The sequence below is a fragment of the Oxyura jamaicensis genome, chromosome 1 (assembly GCF_011077185.1).
Source record: "Oxyura jamaicensis isolate SHBP4307 breed ruddy duck chromosome 1, BPBGC_Ojam_1.0, whole genome shotgun sequence".
NCBI lineage: Eukaryota > Metazoa > Chordata > Aves > Anseriformes > Anatidae > Oxyura > Oxyura jamaicensis.
In genome coordinates, this window is record NC_048893.1 from 188,476,159 (window position 1) to 188,497,790 (window position 21,632).

General features: G+C 38.3%; 1 protein-coding gene across 2 annotated transcripts in view; it reads left to right on the forward strand.

Annotated features, from left to right (window-relative positions):
* Positions 1 to 21,632, forward strand: part of GUCY1A2 (guanylate cyclase 1 soluble subunit alpha 2) — a 145,844-nt gene that overhangs the window by 16,143 nt on the left and 108,069 nt on the right. For both annotated transcript variants that reach the window (XR_004751236.1, XM_035327465.1), the window contains exons 2-4: positions 206 to 267; positions 3,779 to 3,900; positions 18,291 to 19,009. Coding sequence is in view for 1 of the 2 variants with exons in the window: in XM_035327465.1 (XP_035183356.1) it covers positions 206 to 267; positions 3,779 to 3,900; positions 18,291 to 19,009 (903 nt within the window). In the remaining variant the exon portion in view is untranslated. The remainder of the gene's footprint in view (positions 1 to 205; positions 268 to 3,778; positions 3,901 to 18,290; positions 19,010 to 21,632) is intronic.

Consider the following 21,632-nt stretch of genomic DNA (forward strand, 5'->3'; position numbering starts at 1 on the left):
TAAACGGTGAAGTAAGATACAAGGAATGAGTAATATTTCCTATCTATTGCCATGATTGGCTGATTGGCACCTTACAGGTAGATGATTTTGAGGAGTAAAACTGGGGAAAAATAGTGTATTAGAAGATTTGTTAATTAAACTGTGCTATACTTCCATAATCTTACTTTTTTTTTTTTTTTTTTTTTTTTTTTTTATTCTTCCATAGCCTCAGACTATTCAGCAAACTCTTCAAAGGACACTGCAGTATTTTGAGCATCAAGTTATCGGGTAAGTGTTAATGTGAGGTAGTGAAAGGTGCGTGGAGTGTTTTCCTTATGCTTTCAAAGCTACAGCCTTGACTGACAAGCTTTTTAATTTTTCTCACAAATTCTTAGGGAAGCTCTGGAGTAGCAGTACACATTAGAGATGTTAGTGATAAACTGCTGTTCAGTCCTGCTTTCATTCATCCCATCACAGCATGACTGCTCCTCTAACAGTGACATTTCCTATATAAGGAGAATTAAGGAATCTTTTTATGAAAGTATAGGATCTACTCCAATTTTCTTTTTGTAGAACGACATGAGACTTCTGGAAAATGTATTTATACTATGACCTGAGGCCCCAGTCTTGCTAAGTCCTACATAATTTCTTGTTATATACACGCGTATGGTTGCATACCATACTTGCATTTTTTTTTTTTTTATTTTTTTTTTGCAGAAGCAGGGCAGAAAACCACCTCCTGAGAGTTCAATAAGAAAATTAAGAGATGACTGAGAAGTAAAAGGAAAATGATAGAAATTGTCATCATGAAAACCTGAGACATTCTCCCAGTGACTAAAATAATCTCCTTTCAAGCTTTTTCTTACCTGCACAAGTATTTTATTGTCACAGACAGCTCATGTTTCTAACAGAATACAATGGCTGCATGTCTATAGCCCTTAAATGGTGGTGCCATGTGACAAATTAAGAATGCTATCCTCTGAATTTAATTACACAGATGTAAGTGATTTTTTTTTCAGGCTGCACTCAGGGTCTTTTCAGAATTTATGACATTGTTTTGAAGCTCAATGCACTGGAGGAAATTGTCCTTGCACGTTTCTCAATGTTTGGTTAAAATTCAAAGGGTGCCCTAACTTGATAGATGACATTTGCAATGTTAGCACATTTGGCTGGCACCTGAGGGCAGTGAGGGAGCCAATCTTGGCAGATAATTATGATGTCCACCACAGGACAGGCAAAGAGAGAAGCCTTTTGGCTGCTAATTTGTTCAGATGCTAAAAAAAAAAATAAAATTGTTTGAAGTCTCATGTTAGGAGATTTCAGTGGGTGAGACAGTGCCTTGCAAAAAGCATATGTGCAAAAACAATGCAGCCTCTAATTTATGGCCACATGTGGTTTACATATCCATATTTTAATGGGCAAAGTTTTAAAGTGGGACGCTCCGGAAACCTGTAATTCCTGTAACTTATGGTACATTTTGATTCAAGTTTTTGAATGCCAATGGAAGTTCAAGTAAAACTCAGTCAGTGAAAGCCAAAATTGGCTCTAGAAGTTGTATATTGTCCTGTCTGGAGATTTATACTGCTGATACGTACTGTGGTGGGCTGACTTTCACCAGCTGCAGGCCTCACCCTGCTGCTCTCTAACTCTCTCTCCTCAACAAGACAGTGAGGGGGAAATAAGATGAAAAAAGCTTCTGGGTTAAGATAAAGACAGCAAAATTCTTTACCAGTTACTGTCATGGGCAAAACAGACTGATTTTGGGGGAAATTAATTTAATTTATTGAGAGAGAAAATAGAGTAGGATGGTGAGAAACAAAGACAAAACTAAACCACCTTTCCCCCAGCCCCTCCTTCACAGGCTCAACTTCACTCCTTCATCCTCAGCTCCTTTTCTTCCTCCCTCTGTGTGGTGGAAGGGAATGTCAGTCCACAATAGCACCTCTCAGTTGCTCCCTTTTCCACACCTTTTTGCTCTGCTCCAGGATGAGCTGCCCATGGCTGCAGTTTGTTCAGGGCATATCTGCACCAGTGTGGGGTCCTCCCCTGGCTGCAGTGTATGCAGCCACACACTGGTGCTGGTGCCTGGAGCACCTTCTTCCTCTCTTTCTTTGCTGCCCATGCTGTTCATGCAGTTGTTTCCTCACACTTTTTTGCCTCATCCTTCATACCTCCATGTGTTTTTTTGCCCTTTATTAAACACATACTCTCAGAGGCACCACCAGCATTGCTGCTGTGTCCAGCCATGCCCTGCAGCAGGGCTACTGAACTGGGTGGAGTGGCTGGAGCCAGATGGGGCTGGCTGGCGTCAGCTGGAACCACCTGGAACCATCTGAGAATGAAATCAGGGTGGTGAGGCACTGGAACAGGTTGCCCAGAGAAGCTGTGGATGCCCCATCCCTGGAAGTGTTCAAGGCCAGGCTGGATGGGGCTTTGGGCAACCTGGTCTGGTGGTAGGTGTACCTGCCCATGATAGGGGGGTTGGAATGAGATGATCTTTAAGGCCCCTTCCAACCCAAGCCGTTCTATGATTCTATGAAATGTTCCTTAAATCTCCTGTCTCGGTCAAGAGAAGAGGTGAGGTATGGCCGTGGTACCATTCCAGGAAGCCTGTGGTATTTATTGGCTGTGGAGGCCTGGCCACCTGGCCTGGCTGTGGCTTTGGGCTGTGGCTTTGAGCTCAGGCAGTGGGACAGGATGTGGTGTCCCTCTGAAGCAAGATAAAGGTTTGTTTCCTGCAGCATGGCCTCCTGTCACCAGGGGCAATTGAGTGGTGAGTGGTCACTGCAGTGTGAACCAGCAACCTTTAACCTTTCTGCACATGGAAAACCAGTTTGTTGTTGGAGTAACCAGATGTGCAGTCTGAATCCTTTCTATCCTTTTCCATGGGTGCTGGCAAAACAGGCACTGGGTTTTTTCAGAACTTAATCAGATGAGGAATCCAGTCCTTAAAACTGCTATTCATTATTTATGAAGTATAAACAAAGTATGAAAGCATAACAAAACTGTTAATAAATACTCATTAAAAATCTTTGTGCATTGAGCTAAATCAATTATACATTTTTCCAAGTGCATTATCACTCTGTTGTAACACTTTCTTCACTTGTATTTCCTTCTCCATCCTCGTTATCACCTGCATAAAGCTTTGTATTAAACATAGACTGAGCTTCTTTTCTCTTTCTGTTGAATTAAGGAATACCAATGTGGCAAAGCTAAATCAAATAGAATAATTTAGATGTCAGGTGCTTTCTTCTTAGTCTGAGCACAACTCTGTACCTTTCATCACTGGTGGTATTATTATTATTATTTTTTAATTTTTCTTTAACTAGCTATAACAGATTTCACCTCTTCAGAAGATAATCCACAGAGAAAGCTAGGTTTTGTACTTGCAGTGCTAACATAATGTAGCACAGAAGATTTCTGCTTAATAGATACTCTCCATTGCCTCATAAACATCCTACTTGGAATTTACTGTAAAACTTTGTTACAGCATCCAAGTGGGAATGAAGTAAGACAGATATGTCTGATACCCTTACCTCATGCCTGAAACATTTGGTATTTTTTTTTAATGCATTTATTCTCATTGCAGATAATGTTTCAGATTCTAGTATAATGCTACTGGTACCCAGGTTACTAATGTGTCATCAGTGTGGGAATATGTGTGGAAGGGGTGATGGAAGGGATAAGAGGGAAGAGACAAGGGAGGCTAGAGGCATTGTTTACTACCACTTCTGAAAGGTATTTTTCTATCTTGCGCTTGCATAAGGAGATGCCATAACTTCTTTATTTTTTACTGTAGTTACAGGGATGCAGAGAAGAATTTTCACAATATATCAAACAGATGCTCCTATACGGACTGTTCTGGCAATGAAGAAGCTGAAGATGTCTCAGGAATTCTTCAGTGTACAGCTAATGTACTTGGTATGTATTTTTTCAAGGGAATTTGTTACCTTCAGCTGAAAGGTATAGTGACCATGTTATTACCAGCAGTGAACCAAGGCATTTTAGTTCTAACAAAGGAAATTTAGGATGTAGGCAGCTACATATCATTGCACTGATATCTCGTGTCTCCTTTTTAACACATATTTTCTACCTTTGAGACAATAGAGACTGGTTTTTAAGTGGAGGTGCATTCAGTGGAGATGCATCAACTTGGGTTGATGTCAGCGATTAGGGAGGTTTCACAGGGTTTGAGCTGAAGTGAATTTGCATCTGTCCAGGCCTGGGTCTTGGAATTATTTCAAAAAGTGTTCTAAGATTCTACAGAACAACAGATGCTCTTAGGGTCTATGGACCTGATGCGTAGAAGTCCTGAGAAACACAGAGTAGGATGACATGAAACGTTTTGGAAACTGACATTCACACTGAAGAATGCTTGCTGCAAGAAACTTTTAGAAATGTTGCATGTCAAGATGGTGTCATCCATCACTGAAATGCAACTGTCTTACTAGGATGCACCAACAAGACACAGCTAACTCTTGAAAATTACCTGGAGAGCCTGAGCTTCTCTCTGTGGTGTTACAGGAAGCCACCTGTTTTGTGCTGATAGCTCCAGTCAGGTGTCAAGGCTTCATTTAGCAGTGCTGGTGAGCTGTATACAGGAACTAATGAAACAAGTACTTGTACTTTCAAATTGTGGTGTCAAAACTAAATGGTTGGCTATTTGCTTCCACTTATTATATATGCAAATAACTCTTCTTCACTAGTTGTTACTAAATTTTACTAGTATTCAGTCAGACCTGTGTTGCTGATACAAATCTACCAGGAAAGACACACACACGCACACACATACACACACAAAAAGATGAAAAAGATGCAGAGCTCAACACTGAGAACTTAAATTTTGACTGTATTGGGGTTGTTTTAACTGTTCTATGAAACTGATCATCTTCCTTGTTTTAGAGTAAACTTTACAGATCAAGCTTTAAACATTAGGCATTTATCTATATTTTACAGGGATCCGTAAGGAGGAAAACTAGTAACTGCTTTTAAAGTTAATTGTTTGAAAGCAGAAATTCCTGTTTTATTTGTGATAGTCATTTGCAGAGTAGAAAAGCCGATGTTACACAGCGCTACTTCCAGGACTGCAGCAATTGACAATAAAATTTTCATTATGTTTTAAGACATGAAGTGGTCTTATATATGATTTATAAACAATCATGGCATCTACTAGCAAGAAAGTAATACCAGTCTTGGTCCTGTTGTTGGCTGATGTGAGTTTATCAGCATTATATGTGTTTGGGCTTAGTCTGGAGGTCAAGTAACTCACACATTTGCAGCACAGTGGCTGAGCTGTTGTAGCTGTCTGTGGCCACTGCTGTCTAGTGTCATTTGTCATCTACTGCTTTCATTGGAGTCTGAAATGGAGAGTTGTTGATCCTTCTCTGCAAACAAGGCCCTGGGGGTCCTGATGGGCAGCAAGTGAGTCCTGATAGTAAGTCCAGCAGTGAGTCCTGGCAGCAATGACGGCCAATGGCAGCCTAGGCTGCATGAACAGGGGCAGAGATACAGACTGAGATGAGTGCTTGCCCCCCTCTACTCAGAACATGTTAGACCACATCTGCATTACAAAATCCAATACTGGGAGCCCATAAACATGGATAAGTTAATAAACTGAGGGAGTTCAGCTGAGGCCCTTGAGATGGTGGAACATGGAGCACCTGCCCTGTGAGAAGAGGCTGGGGGAGCTGGGCTTTATCAGCCTGGAGCAGAGATGGTGTTTGAAACCTCTGGAGCCTACAAGGTTGTGAGGGAAACAGCCAGGGTCTTCACAGTGGTTCAGAGTGAGAGACAATGGCCTAAATAAAAACAGGAGATGGTCAGACTGAGTATTCTTCTCCATGATGACAATCAGTGAGTGGCATAGTTTGCCCAGAGAGATTGTGCAGTCTCTGCCCTTGGAAGTTTTTAACCACAACTGGGTGAAGCCTTGAGCAACATGGTCTGAATGACTTGGCAACTTCTGGGATGTCTCCCAGCTTGAAAACTTTCTGATTGTGGCCCAGCACACAGCTAACAGGAAGCAGCTGGTGATACCATGATGATGTTTTTGTTAGTTGAGTACTGAGTTTTGTTTCTGAGATTTTATATAGCACTCAGAACACTTGGCACTGTACTTCTTATAATGTCTAAACTCTATTTGCTTTTTCATTCGAGGCCTCAGCAAGCTGCTGAAATTAGGGTGGAAGGTACAAAGGATGGCATTTTGGTTTATTGTAGGTTTCCTCTGACCTGGTAAATACAGGATAAACCTGCAGAATTTTTATGGCATTGTGCAGCTGGAGAGTCTTTCTTCAGTGAGGCACAGGACTGAAGTCTGAGCTTGTATGATAATTACAGCTGTGATATACGTTCATTGTCAGGTGAATACTGTAAGTCATATTCTGCTCACAGAAAATCTGGACCACCATGTACTACTGACAAAAAAAGTCCTTCTGGATTTTGTATTTGTATATGATTTGCATGTCTATCTTTTCTATCTTTAACTGTTAATCAGACTTGGTACACTCTGTGAAACACCTAACATATTCTAGTTGAGAGATGACTCTGCTTTCCTGTTGGTCAAAGTGCTTTTTCCTTTGTCAAGTGCCTTATCCTTCAAGATGCTAAGCACTGTCAGGGAGGTTCTGAGTGCTTTTTGCTGCTGATCAAAGCCATGGGAAGAGGCTGTGCTTGGCACTTTCCACTTTTGGGTCACTGAGGGAATTAAGAACACATTAAATTGTAAATATATACGGTATTGGTTATAGATTCTTTTTTTTTTTTTTTTTTTTTTTTTTTTTGCATTTTTTAATAATTGAATGCTAACTCTCAGAAACAAGTGTTATGAGTGATAAGGCAGGACTAATGCAAAATAATGACTTTCTGAAACACCATTTATGTATTAATGTTATAGATAAAACTCATCAAATTATATCTTCAGTACTCACATCACCGTGAAAAAAAATAGCGTTCTAAAAATAGTTATGAATATGTTTTTGTCTTCAGAGTGCTTTAAAATCAATATGTTAGCTGTGGTCCCTTAGCATGGCTGAGTGATGTTCAGCCTGGTTTTTCAGTGGTTTCCTCACAGTCTATGCGTGTCAGGGACAGAACAGACTGTTGGAATCACAGTGAAGGAGTAGCAACTAGGCATTACTGTCTTGGAGAATTATTAAAATTGATTTTGTTGAAAATAAGTTCATATAGATTTACTCTTGGAAAACCTCACATTTTAAAGACTAAATCTGAGTTCATACTAAAAAAAAATAAAAATCTCTGTGAGCAAAGCACTAACATAATTTAAAAGCAATACTTCTTTCCTTCTCCCTTATATGGGACAAGAGCATAAGGGAATGAGCAGTAAAACCAGCTTCCTCATTTTAATTGTTAGCTCCTATCACAACAATAAATAGTTAATGGAGGATGTGTAATTCTCACGTGCACAGTTATTTTTCTGGTTGAATAAGGATTAGTAAGAGATTTTTCTATGTAAGAAGAACATAACCACATAGATGTGACACTGGAGCAACTGGCATTCCTGAGACTGGAGACAAGAATGAATCTGCCTGTGGCAGCAGCTAGTGAATCTTTTGAACCAAATCTGGCTTTTGATTTATTTATATAAGTAGTAACAGGGATTTGCTGTCTAGGGCTGCAAGGAAGTGTTTTCTTAAAGGTGCTTGGCAGCAACCTCATGATCTCTTGCCTTAGATAATGTCAACATGAATCACCTCTCCCGACCTAACTGCCTCTGAAATAGTCATTTAGCATTCCTTATTCATCAGAAGACAGTGAAGGCTGAAGTCATTAGTAAGCCTGGAAGACTGGGAGCAGATGCTTTGCACCATGGTCCTGGTGCTTACACTGCTCACAGCACAGTACTGACTGCATGCTGTACACTCAGCGTGATGTGTGTGGTTTATCATGCATTAATACTGGAATTTTTCTCCTGTCAAGTCATCACTAAAGTGTGACACTATCTTCCTGCAGTGGATGGGCCTGATTCTTCTTGTCTCCTTGGTAAGTTATTCCTGCTACAAGTCTATAGGCATCAATAGAAGTCTTCCTGCTTTAATCCGCTGTAATTAAGGGAATCAAGTCCATCATGCTCTAATACTGTAAACCATGTTTGATATCAGATCAACGACACAGCTTTCCTTTGTGGTGACAGCTTCTGTGGCTGGAATATTTAATTCTGTAGGCTTTTCAAAATAGTCTGGACAGCTTTATTGCAAGCTCTGCTTTAATTAATTGGTGCATGTGTATTTTTTTCAGTGTCCTCCATAAGCATATCATCCAAGGGAAAAACAAATATCAGTATATTGGAAGCTGGGCAAAAAGAGAAGAGAAATCCTAGTCTCTAAAGGGGGCCATTATAAAGTTTCTAGTTTGAAATAGAATATTTCAAAGAATAAATGCTGGTATGTTTTATCCTGTTGACTCAGATAATGCCTTAACAGGCTAGCTATACTCTGTTCCAAGCAGATTTGTGTTGTTAGTCTGAACTTACTTCAGAAATAATGATAAGAAAAAGATTCCTATGATGAAGTATATTATCTGGATGACTACTGCATTTCTATATTAAGTGACTATAAATTTACACTGAGGTACGTTAGAGAGAAAGAGTGTATCCAAAGAGATTTCTTGTTTGACCTTAGGCAAGTTTTTATTATTTCTGTGCCTCAATTTCCCATCTGTATATTGGAGATAACAATTTCTCTTTAATCCTTTAAGCCATATGTCAGTGCTGGTTAGATTTTAACATTCTCAAAGCAAAGATGTTTTCATACCATTTGTACATTCAGCATTTTGAGCAATGATGGCCAAATCTTGTTTGGGACTGCTTTTATCCTCATAATTTAAAATAATTTTATTTCAAGTGAGATTACAGCATGCATTTGGACTTATTGTAGCTAGTCAGAGTACAGCAGAGGACTTCCATGGAGTTGCAGATTTAAACTTTGTATACAGAAAAATAAGGATTAAAGTGTTTTTAGTAGTTAGTCTGTATAATTCCTACTTAAGAATTTATGTAGGGAATTTTTGTTGTGGTATAAATTCTTCCTGACCTGTCTTCTGCTTATCTGTTGGACAGATATTCTAAGCAGGTATGTGTTACAGAGCTTTGTGAAGCAAGAGAGAAATACCCATTATTATTATTATTATTATTATTATTATTATTATTTTCATTTTTCATCCCCATTGTGTATTTCTGGTATATCACAATATTATTAAACATCCCAATTGCACAAACTAGATACAACAGCCTTCTCCTCACATCCCTGAAGCACTCTTTGCAAACACTGCACACAATTAATCCAGTCTTTATGGACATGAACTACGCTCTTATTTCAAGCCTTCACAAAGCGAGAGGGAGTTTCATGGAGGGACTTACCTGTTTTCCTTTAAATACCACCAGTATTTCCTTTGGAGGCTCTTTGCAGGAACTGTATAATCTGTCATAACTTTTGATATTAAAGCTGATAGAAAGTAACCTAAATGCATAAATATCCATAAAAAATTGCTATTTTGTGCAAAGTCTTGTCCTTAATGACATGGAAGAAATGTTGTCTTGAAAGTCTATTTGTGTATTAGAGTACAGTATCTACATTGTATGTACTGCAGCACTGTGCTATATATACTGCATAATTAACACTTTTGCAACACCTTGGGCACACAGCCTGAAGTTAAAAATGCACTTGTATCAGATAGTTGTTTCGACAAGGAGGCCTGGAGAAATAATTGCACCTATCCACATTTCTATTGGTTAAGATACAGAAAAACATTGTCTTCCTTTTCTTTTGTTCAATATATTAATTTATGCAAAACAATTCTTTTTTATCTATTATAAAAAATTTAGCTTCTAAAATCTTAGAACAATAGCCTAATTTTCCTTAAAAAATGCACAAAATAAATCAATGACAGCTAAGTCATCTCCACACGTAGACTTAAATGTATAGCAACATTTTTTCCTGTTAGACATTTTTAACTTATAGGTAAATAATAATGCTCATCCTCTTGATTTTGCTTGTGAGAATGGTGTGAGGACTTGGCTCCTCTGTCATTTCTAAGTGAATATCTTTTTGGGCATCTTCCATTCGGAGGATGACATGCTGTGGAGGCAAGGATTCACAGATGTCCCAGTGATGTATGTGAAATCTCACCCCAGAGCCCTGTCCCATCAGAGAGATAAATCATTCAGCCCCAAGACACTGATGAAGAGGTGGAATCTGTTGTTAGTGCAGGGGTTTAGAGAGCTCTTGCTCTGGGCGAAATTTGCATGTCACCACCAAAGAAGATAGTGCTGTAGGCAGCTTTGTAAAGAGTGAATCACTTCATCCCTAAATTCATCTGGAAGGTTTGTTCCTTAGTGCACAGGACATAATTCTATACAAGTCTTTTGTTCTTTTGTTCAATTTGTCAAAATTGAAGATCTTTGTATCTGAAGCTAAGAAAGTTTCAGCTTTTACCCATATTTTCTTGTTACAAAGAAATAAATTTTAGATCTTTCTGGTAACTATTTAACAATAATGGTTTGTCATTGCTGAGAAATGATACATTTGAGGAGAAAAGAAATACATTGAAAAGGAGATGCCTGGGCAGATCTCAGCCTACAGTGAGATTAGACCAGATGATGTAACTGGAAAAGATAATAGAATCATAGAATCACAATGATTTGGGTTGGAAAGGACCTTAAAAATCATCTCATTCCACCCCCCCTGCCATTGACAGGGTCACCCACCATCAGACCAGGTTGCTCAAAGCCCCTTCCAATGTGGCCTTGAACACTTCCAGGAATGGGGCATCTACAGCTTCTCTGGGCAACCTGTTCCAGTGCCTTACCACCCTCAGTGAAGAATTTCTTTCTAACATGTAATCTAAATCTCCCCTCTTTTAATTTTAAACCATTCCTGTCATTAGTCTGCCCAAGCAGAGTTGCTCTCCATCTTTTTTATAAGCCCCCTTTAAGGCCCCCTGAAAGGCCGCAACAAGGTCTCCCCGGAGCCTCTCTTCTCCAGGTTGAACAGCCCCAGCTCTCTCGGCCTTTCTTCATAGGAGAGGTGCTCCAGCCCTCTGATCATCTTCATGGCCCTCCTCTGGACTCACTCTAACAGCCCCATGTCTTTCTTGTGCTGGGGGCTCAGACCTTGATGCAGCACTTCAGGTGGGGCCTCACAGGGGCAGAGCAGAGGGGGGACAGTCACCTCCCTCCACTTGCTGGCCACTCCTCTGTTGATGCAGCCCAGGATGGTGTCGGCCTTTTGGGCTGCAAGTGCATGCTGCTGCCTCATGCTGAGCCTTTCGTCCACCAGAACCCCCAAGTCCTTCTCTGCAGGGCTGCTCTCAATGAATTCTTCTCCCAGTCTGTGCTCCTGTCTGGGATTGCAAGGTGGGGAAAGGTTTGGCACACTGACTGCTCAGCAGGTGCCTGAAAACTGTAAATGCTTATATATTTAAGGTACATAAATTAGTATCACTTTCCTTTCAACTAAGAAATGCAGATAGTCATTAGAATGCAACTAATTTAGGATACACAGCCTTATTTATAATTAAAGTGTTTGGTTTACAAATGGTGTAAATGGAAACGTTACATGTCCCAGAGGACTGGCAACACTAATGGATTTTAATAATACTTGGAACTCCATCCTTGGGGGGGTCTAAGCTATACACACAGGGTTCCTATTATTTAGCAGATATCACACTACACTGTCAGTAGAAAAGTAGTCTAAATAAAAATCACATAATTTATGTGATTTTAAAACTGAGATGAATACATCTAAATTAGGAAAGAACAAATATTTATATCAAATGGCCTTAGACTTCCCACTCTCAAACCAGAACTATTTATTGTTACAAAGCAGATGAACTACCAGTAGGTAGTGAGCAGTTTCAAGATATGATATGCATTAGCATCTTGTAGAAGTCTATTTATAAAGTAGAGGACATTTTGGGCATGACTCATTGACTAACTGTAGGATTTTGCCATTATTTTAACTGCTGTGGGGTACCTAGTGTGGCCTCTGTCAAGCCATCAGAAATGTGTTGGTCTTATTTAAGTTCTATATCCTGGCAGATGTAATTATCTATCAGTCCTTTTGTAAATGTCTTGGATGCCTTATGAAGTCTCAAGTAGCACTGGATTTATATATTTAATCAGCTGAATTGATCCCATTATCTATGTGAATAACTATGAAAGATAATTTTGCATTTCACAGGAAATGTTTTTAGATTTAATGGCAATTTTATTCTTTCCAAGAAATGAAGTTCTGCTCCCTATGTGGATTCAGTGACATACATATTTAATGCAAAAGCAAATTTAACTCCTTTTTTTTATTGCTATTTGATCTCTAGAGTTAACATGAAACAAAATGGTTCTGCCTTACTTTTAGGAATCATCCACATACGGACTGCAATTTTCTTTAGATATCCTGTGTGCAAATCGAAGTAGTGAAGTTTCCAGTTCGCGATGGGGGGTATGAAATGATGCTTGTCTTGCTTCAGACAGTTTGCTTTTGCCTGCAGAATTGGCTGCTGCTGAAAGTGCTGGATGGTGGGGGAAAAAACAAAACAAAACAACACAAAACAAACAAACAAAAAAGCATTGCCTGTTCTTTTTAGCTCAGGGGAGCTTCTTGTGTCAGTAGTTTGGAGCAAAATCTTTTAGGCATAGCCTAGGTACAGGTGATTGGGATGTCACCGAGAGGTGGTAATTATAACGATATTTCTAACCATAATTTATTAGAGAAGAACCTGACTTTAACAAAGAAAGAAAACGCCTCATTAAAAATTGGATTAAGCATGTATTATAAGTGTGAAGAATACTTTTTCATGATAATTCTCATTTTTATTTTATGAAATGTAAGGTATGTGGGCTCTGTATGGTGTTGTAAAAGAAGTGTAGTACAAATTTTACTGTTGTGTCAAAGGCATATCTAAAGGCATAAGATGATGCTATTGTGTTTATATAAAAACAATAAAATGGTAGTATGAAAAATACTGTCTGGCTTCCTAGAATGATATAAATTCATCATGATAATCAAGTAAGATCAAAGCCCTTTCTACAGTAATTACATACTGGTACTAGGCTCACTTACAAGCCAAATGATCCATCTAATGTACCTTCAGAATTAGCCTGTACACATCAAAGACTTTTTTATTGAGAAAATAAACGTTGCTTTCCCCAATGTCTTTAAATCATGCCTTGGAATCCTAAACTGCCACCTGGCTTTCTGTCCAAATGACTCTTTAAAGAAAAGATTATATTCATGCCAAAAATCTGCTAACCCAAAAACATGAAAGAGTTTTTGTTTGTTTGTTTGTTTGTTTTTTGTTTTGTTTTGTTTTGTTTTTTTCCTATAATTGAAGGTGGTGAATTCTGCTTTTGTTCACAGTATGAGTTCTGGACTTGCACTTTGAATTGTTCTATCCCCTTAATATTTGGCATTTATATATTCTTAATGGGTATCCCAGAAAAAGGGTATTTTTCTATGCCAAAGTTTTCAGATGCTGTGCACTTCACAACCATTGTCTTCATGATTTACCTTAAGGAATAGTTGGATGGCTTGTAACTGCTTCTGCGTGGACTGCAATGGAATTAATTACTTTGACATTTTTATCACATCATTCATCTTCTATTTGTTTCTGAAGAGACTAAGATTTGTGATTTCCTTTATGGGAACAGATTTCTATCTAATTTCTCCAGACAGTAATGTACAAATTGCTTAGATATACTACATTAATTCCTTGGCATCAGTTCCTTGTTGTGAGTTCACAGTTTACAGGAACTACTGAAAAGAAAATGAAGATGGGCCTTTTACTAGCATGATACTCTGGGATGAAGTCATCTATTTTTGCTCCAGTTCAGTGGAATACTTAGTTTCTGCTTTGATCCTATGCTTAAAGACTTTGGTCATTTTTGATCTGGGTCACAACTATAAGATCTTTTCTCTAAGTGTCATAGAGCCATAGAATCATAGAACGGTTTGGATTGGAAGGGACCTTAAAGATTGTCTAATAAACCATCTTTGAGACACATTTTCAAAGGATAATAACAGACTTTTAGAACTTTTATCATGGGTCTAAAAATAGTTTGTAACAGGGGTCCATAGCAGTGCCTTCATTCTAAAGTTGCTTTGGCTTTTAATTTCCTTCTAAAAAGTGTATATTTAATTTCTCTCCACTACGGGCTAGAGTAAAAAATGGAGTTTTGAGAAAAAGCAACAAAAAAGAAACAGCTATGGAAAAAAAAATATTAAAGTTCAGAATATGATTTGTCCTCTTGTAGAAGTGGTTTAAGTGGTAGGAACACAGTAGATCACTTTCAAAGAAGAAAGTAAATTAGACTAAAGAATTCTTAGAATTTCATTGAGTACACCAGTAGAAGGCTGATAAATAGCAGAAGCTCAACATAAGACCAAATGGCTTCAGCTGGGAAACAGAAGAGAGAGTTGGGATGAATTTTGGTTTATTTTGTATCACTACTGTTAAATGTCTTGGTGAAAATAAAAGAGACTTAATTTTCTTTTGCTTGGCTTTTGCAGGCTTGCACCCATTAGGAAGCCCTATCTGTGTTGATGGGGACCATCATGCAGATGGATAACTTGAAGGTTTTAAAGAAGATTATTTTGAAAATTTTATTTGTCTTATAATAATAATAATAATTAAAAAAAACAGGAAATACTGAATATGTTGGAAATGGAAATCATACTGAATGTATGATTCATTTTTTAATGATTTAATTTTTAAAGATCGCAATTAGCTTATGGAAGTCTCCAAGCATAGTAAAGCATGCACTGTAGAGACAATGAATTCTGTGGATTTTTCTTAAAAAGTGGGATCTTCTATAACAGATAAAATTATTTCCTGACCTAGTAGATCCCTCCTTTTCACTAAGACAAATATTTACCTTAACAGTAAGGCAGAAGCTTCCTCAAAAACATGTTTGTTCATGATCTTCCAGCAGACTAGCAGACTTCACTTTTTTTTTTTTTTTTTTTTTTTTTTTTCTGTAATGTCTGATACCAGGCACTGCTGGACAATATTTTTGAGCAGCTGCCTGGTGTACTCTGACATTTTCTCTCTTTGTAATGATCATTTCTATCGTTTCTTGTAGCTAAGCCTATCCAGTAAGTACAGAGAAAGGGCTGAGGGGGAAACTACACAGAAGATAGCCAAAAGATTGGGATTTTTTTTATTGTACCAAGTAAAAAGTTATGATGAAAGATATCTAGAGTTAATGTTTTATGTAAGGTATGTCTGTGCTTCTATTTATCATTTGTTCCAATAGGAGAGTTAGGATTGCTTCACTGAAAATACAGATAAAGTATTTAGTGCAACTTCATACAAGCACAGCACTGAAACCAAGAGCAAACATGGAAAAAAAAAAAAAGTTTGTGTTTTCTTGTACAATAGGAATTTAAATACAGGCTTTGATTTAAAAAAAATCATTATGCTTCAGGCAAAAATTTACCTCCAATTGGAGAGGCTTAGGAAGAAACTTCCCCAATAGTGAGAAGCTTTTTTTTTTTTTTTTTTTTTTTTTTTTTAGAAGGTGGTTTGACTTTTGTTTAATCTTCTCAGTGTTTCATTGTGTCTATTATTAGAGATAGAATTCCTGGCTAAGACAGACCAGCAGTTTCGTCTGGCTTGGGCATAGCCATTTTTCTATTCTGAGCTAATCTAATTTTCTGCTGGTACTGTGTGTAACTGAATTCAGAGCTAAAATGTTTTTAAAAGTAGTGGCACGTCCTCGAGCCAGGTCATTGACATAGGATAATTCGTGTTGCTTGGAGTCAGTATGTTACGTTCAGAATGAACAGCCAGTCCTCCAGGGCAGACAACAAGACCAGTCTAAGACAATCAAAAAAATCTTAGGCCAAATACTAGGATACAACTCCCTTCAGTGATAGAAAGACAAGGTTTACATGTCTAGCAGTGAACTCCAGGGTATCAAGTGATCAGTTCTGCATACCCTATTTTCCGTCAGTGGTGCCAGGGCAATTTACCGTTTTATTGTAATGTTATCCTTGAAAGACAGCTCCACCTACACTATTGATCTGACACGTTGCATAGGTATGTTCCCATACTTTCAGGGCCTCAGCAATCTTACAGCCTTGGGTGCCCCTGCTAAAGTCTTGTGGTGGCTCACTTTTACACACATACTTCTAAAACTATTCATTTCACTCTATAGAACAGTAAGATTTAACAGTATGTATATATATTTGTGTATACGTATGAACATGATCATTTCTATATTCCTTGTTATTAATGTTATTTCTAAATTCCTTGTTATTATTAGTGATGACAATGTTATTGGTATGGGTTAAAATTGGGTTATGTGAGCATTTTTAAGGAAGATATTACAATACTGTTATGCAGACGTAGTGATAATGAGTCAGAAGTTGGCACGCTGTCCTCTGAGTCAGGATATTAGGGGGCCATTGTGTACCAGAGGTACTTTCTTTTGGCTTAGCTGCCGATTTGACCATCTGTGGTCATAAAAGATCCTGGGAATATTATTGTAATAACTTAGTTTAGTGACCAAATTTGATTATGAGTAATGGCATTCAGATGAACTTTCCCAAATTATTGCTATTACTTCTTTATAAAATATGCTTTGTCATGCTGTCATGTTGTCCTATTTATATATGTAATTTTATGAATTTTAGTCTGCTATCAATTATTTTGAAGGTCCAAACAAAACTGTCATTGCAGATTGTTTGCAAAGCCATGGAACGCTCAAATCCCTTGCAAATATTCATCGTTATAACTATGCCTATGTATATAGGAAGTTCAGACACTGCCTTGAGGTGATCAAAGGTTATTGTCTGCAAACAACAGATGAACGACTTCTTCTGTCCCCCTGTTATACCTCTTGGGCAAGAAAGTCACTCATTACACTGTTCTTCCAAATTGCAAAGTCGACAAGCAATCTGAAAGGTGATAAGTTTGGTGATCCACTGGGATCTTATCGACGTTATAAAGCATGCTGAATACATATTAAAATAAAAGTCCTACTGTGCCCTTAGGAGATAAATAATTGCTCTTCATTTCTGTTAGAATTCAAGATTTATTTTAAGGTGTTTGACTTGTTCACTACATTGAAAAATAGATTTCAATACTCTGGAGTAACTGTGTTATTTATCTCTAGTTGAATATTTGTAATTCACACGCAGTTGATTCATACTTCTTTTTCTTCTATCACAGCTTAGTACAACACAAACATACCTGATGAATTTTGTAACTCTGCTATTTGATATAGGGATTATATTAGATGAGACTTAACAGAGAATATCATTTCTAAAATAAGATTGAAGAAAATGTTTAATAACCATCTCAAAAATATATTTTTTTCTAGTTTATCTTTAAAAATGTAAATAACAAACTGGAGTAGCATTTGATACACATTTAGATCCAGAGACTTCAATTACAGATATTTCCCCCTTCCTTGTGCAACACCAGCCTTATCACAACTGTAAATCAAAACCTTTTGAATTTCTCTGATGGAGACTTGAAGTGACATTTAGAGCTATCAAAGGTCTGTCCCATCTAATAGCAATTTAGGAAGCTCTAAGGGGCAGGGATTTTTTGGAAGATGGATGAATTTAGATGCCTAAAATAGAAAGGCTTTGCTCTCATTTTTAGGCAACAAAAAAGAAGTAATTATTCCTTTGTATCTTCTGCCAGCACCCAGTACCTATAATGAGAAAAGTATTTTGCCTGCAGAAAACAACAACAAAACCAACAAAAAGCAGCTAGTAAAGTGTGAATGAATTGTACAGCTTTACTTATTGAAAGCCAAAGGCCTGACTTCGCACTTTTGATTGAAAACCAAAGGCCTGAGTCCCAGCAGCTTATTTTTCAAGCTGGTAAGAGCTAGATCTCTTTCAGAGGCAGTGAAGAAAGGCTGTAAAAGCAGAAGCCTTGTCCATATCTAAGTCAGCAATGGCAGCTATACACCCTTGGTTGGGTACATTCAGACAATAGACTGCATGTGACATGCAAAAATTAGGGAAATTATACTACTTTCTGGTTTTCATCAGGGAAGAGGAGACAGGTAAAAGCTGTCATATACCTCACATATAGCTAGCTGGGAGCTGAAACCACAAGGAATTAAAATGGCAGGTAAAAAATGGCTGCTAGAATGAAGCAATGTGTTTCGGGCATCCAAGGGTTATTCTTAGCCACCACAAAAAATAGAGTAGGCAAATATCAAGTGGAAAAGCCATTTTTAATGACTTGTAAAAATACTGGGCAAAAAGACAGCAAAAGGAAGATGTGACATGGTAGCAATATTATGCTGTTGACATGAGTATCTCATTTTCCTATAGGTTTGAAGTTGGAGGAAATGCAAGAAAAATTTGGGGAGGAATTCTTCAATGTCTGCTTTGATGAGAATGAAAGAGTTCTTCGAGCAGTAGGTGGGACCCTTCAAGACTTCTTCAATGGCTTTGATGCTTTGCTGGAGCACATTAGAACTTCATTTGGAAGACAGGCTACCCTGGAATCCCCTTCTTTCCTATGCAAAGAGCTCCCTGATGGCAATCTCATGCTTCATTACTTTCACCCACATCAAATTGTGGGGTTTGCAATGATGGGAATGATAAAAGCAGCAGCAAAGAAGATTTACCGCTTGGAAGTGGAAGTAGAACAGGTCACTAATGATAAACTGTGTTCAGAGGGGACGAACCCAGGTAATTGCAGCTGTTTGACTTTCCTTATCAAAGAACATGAAAATGCAAATATCACAAAAACACTTCCACCAGGAACTTCTCAGTCCCCATTAGACTTGAGGATTAGTATCAGCACCTTCTGCAGAGCATTCCCCTTTCATCTGATGTTTGATCCAAACATGCTTATTCTTCAGCTTGGAGAAGGTCTAAGGAAGCAGCTCAGATGTGACTCTCATAAAACTCTGAAATTCCAAGACTGCTTCGACATAGTTTCTCCTAAGATCTGTGCCACATTTGAACGAGTCCTCCTGAGATTATCTACTCCCTTTGTCATTCGGACCAAACTTGAGGATTCTGGCTCTGAAAGTAAAGACAAGGTAAGAATGTTAATTTGGAAGGTCGTGTGTATATGTGTGCAAAGGGAGAGGTTATTTGTTCAGAGAGAACCAGCTCAAGTACTGTGTACTCTGGAAAGCTCACTTATGCTTTCCAAACAGGGCTAAGTGGTATTCCCCAGCAGAGTGAGTATTTTCCTAAATTATTTATAAGCTTTGCCTATGAAGTTGTATCAAATCATGACATTGCCATTCAGAAAACTTTGTTTTGTGGACTTGCATGGTACAATTTAAATCAAAAAGGTGAGGAATTTTACAAAATGCCCATATCTAATCCACTCCAGCTATATTATCATAACAATAATAGTTATTAAGCCATTTGCTGGGGAATAGCTTTCACTATGTTTTCTGAAAGACTCTAGCTGCAGGGTTCATACTGCTACTTTATTTATCCTGCCTCCCTGTTTGGAAATGCTGCTTTCTTCTGTGTTTCTTCTTATCTCTCACCCTGCTCTCAAGGGAACCAGAGCTGTAAATGGTACCAAGTATCACTTATGCCAGTTTTAATGCTTTTCAGTCATTTAAATAATTATTTGTCCTCCTACACTGCCTCTTCCCTCAATGCTTTAGAAGAGAGTTACCTAACTAGTGGGCCTTATGTTGAGTTCAATGCATCCCAGGTGAGTTAGATGGGGTCTTCTAGATCAGACCTCCACAAAGACTTGGATGGCGTTTGCCTTATTATGTATCCTTGAATTATGGGAAAACTTTTTGGTGCAAAGCCAGATTCCAGCTTTACCACCAAAGTACTTTTACTTTGTTCTTACATTTAAAGCTGATGCTTGGGTGCCCTGGAAATATTGCTGTCCACGTGAAAAAATTATTGATTTTCGAGGATTTAAAGACTAAGTGCCCAGGAATGGTCAATTTAAATCACAGTGGACACTGAGACAGCTAAGTTCTGCTTACAAGTGGCACATAGGCAATTCAGAAGCTGTGGATATGGCTAGAGAAGGTCCACCTTTGTTTTGCAGCCTACACTGGAACAGAGCCAGAATGGCTCCTGTGGTAACTGCGTGTTGAATTCTGGTCTCTCTTCAAATTAGAGCACTTTGATCAGCAGTATTTTTTCCATCTTCTCTTTGGCACTGCTCTTTGGCACCAGTAAACAGGTTTCTGCTGCATTTCTCCCTGGAAACATGTTCCCCCAAGCGAAGCAAACTAGTGCTTTTCATTTTGTATGAGCTGATGTGATTCAACCTGCTTAAAACCAAGAGGAGTTTATTTTTCAGAATCCGTCCTTAAAAGAACCCTAACTTGTAAGTACAAAAAGGAAACATTGTCTGAAGAGTACAGAGGTGTTGGTTCTGAGCTACCTTTTGGCATGCGAGCCTCTTTTGAATGAAGCTTGCGCCATGCTCCTTCCTTCCCTGAGCCATCCCTCTCAGGTGTCTTCTCCTGCCCTGGGGCAGAGTCCCAGCTCTTTGTCACTCTTCTGCTCCCCCAGAATCTGCTGTAGATCACTCTGAAGAGGAAGGAGGTTTCTGGTAGGGTGCATATCTGTGCTAACTCATAGTTTTCCTAATAGCAATTTACAAAAAAAACCTCACTTTCTTATCCGGAGCAGTTTTTTACACCTGTGGCTTGCTCCCAGGAGAGGTGGCAGGGAGTGGAGCTTTCTGGAAGCAAGTTTTAGCAGCTGGTTTAGGAAGCAACTCAGATTTTAAAAGCTTTTGTACCATTGAGCTGTGCTGACTTGAGTTCATCCTTGCATTATTTCTATGTTTTGTACCGTGTGCATCTAGAGGTGAGTCATGCATTGAATCAGCAGTGCCACTCAGGAGAGTGACTGTCTCTGTCTTAAAGTCACGTGTAGAGACAATTAAAAGGCAATATCTGTAAAGGAAATCCTTTGTCTGCCAGTTATTATGAGAAAAATTGTGTATTGAAAATTAAGTTGTAAATAAAAGAAAAAATGTTGATAGTAAGGTGCAGAGGACCTGGGGTAAATGTTGGGCTGCAGGCATGGGAATTAATTTGAGAACATCAGTTTAGAGATATTTTCTTCTGAGACACTCATTTTATAAGTACTTTCCAAAAGTTTCTGGGAGTAGTGATGCAATTAAACAAAGCTCAGTATGTGATGCATTTTGCTAGGTACCCCCCCCCTTTATTTTATTTTATTTTATTTTATTTTATTTTATTTTTTTCCCAAAATGAGAGGTTGCACAGATTCAGAATGGTCATAATTGCCTTGCTTTCATAGATTTTGAGTGGAATGACATGGCAATACCTCATGCTCAAGTCCTTAATTTTCTCTTGGATTAAAAAAAAATAAAAAAAAATAGACTGAGCTTTGCAAACTTCATGCTGTGCTGTTTTGCCATAGCTCAGGGCACTCAAGAAGCTCATTTTAGAACTTTTCAATACTTGTTTGAAAGCTGAGTGTTGGACCAGTAGGCCAGTGCTGTAAGCTGGGTCACCACAAAAATCGTCAGTAACTGGTTTACATATTTCCCTATTTTTCTGTCACACATTTATTCAGTTCTTACTGGAGTTGCTTCCCACCTACAGCTATTTATCATTTTTAGAAAGTTCTGACTCTCCTGTGACCTCAGCAGTTCTCAGACTTGGTTACTTTAAATATCAGTTGAAGGGATTCAGC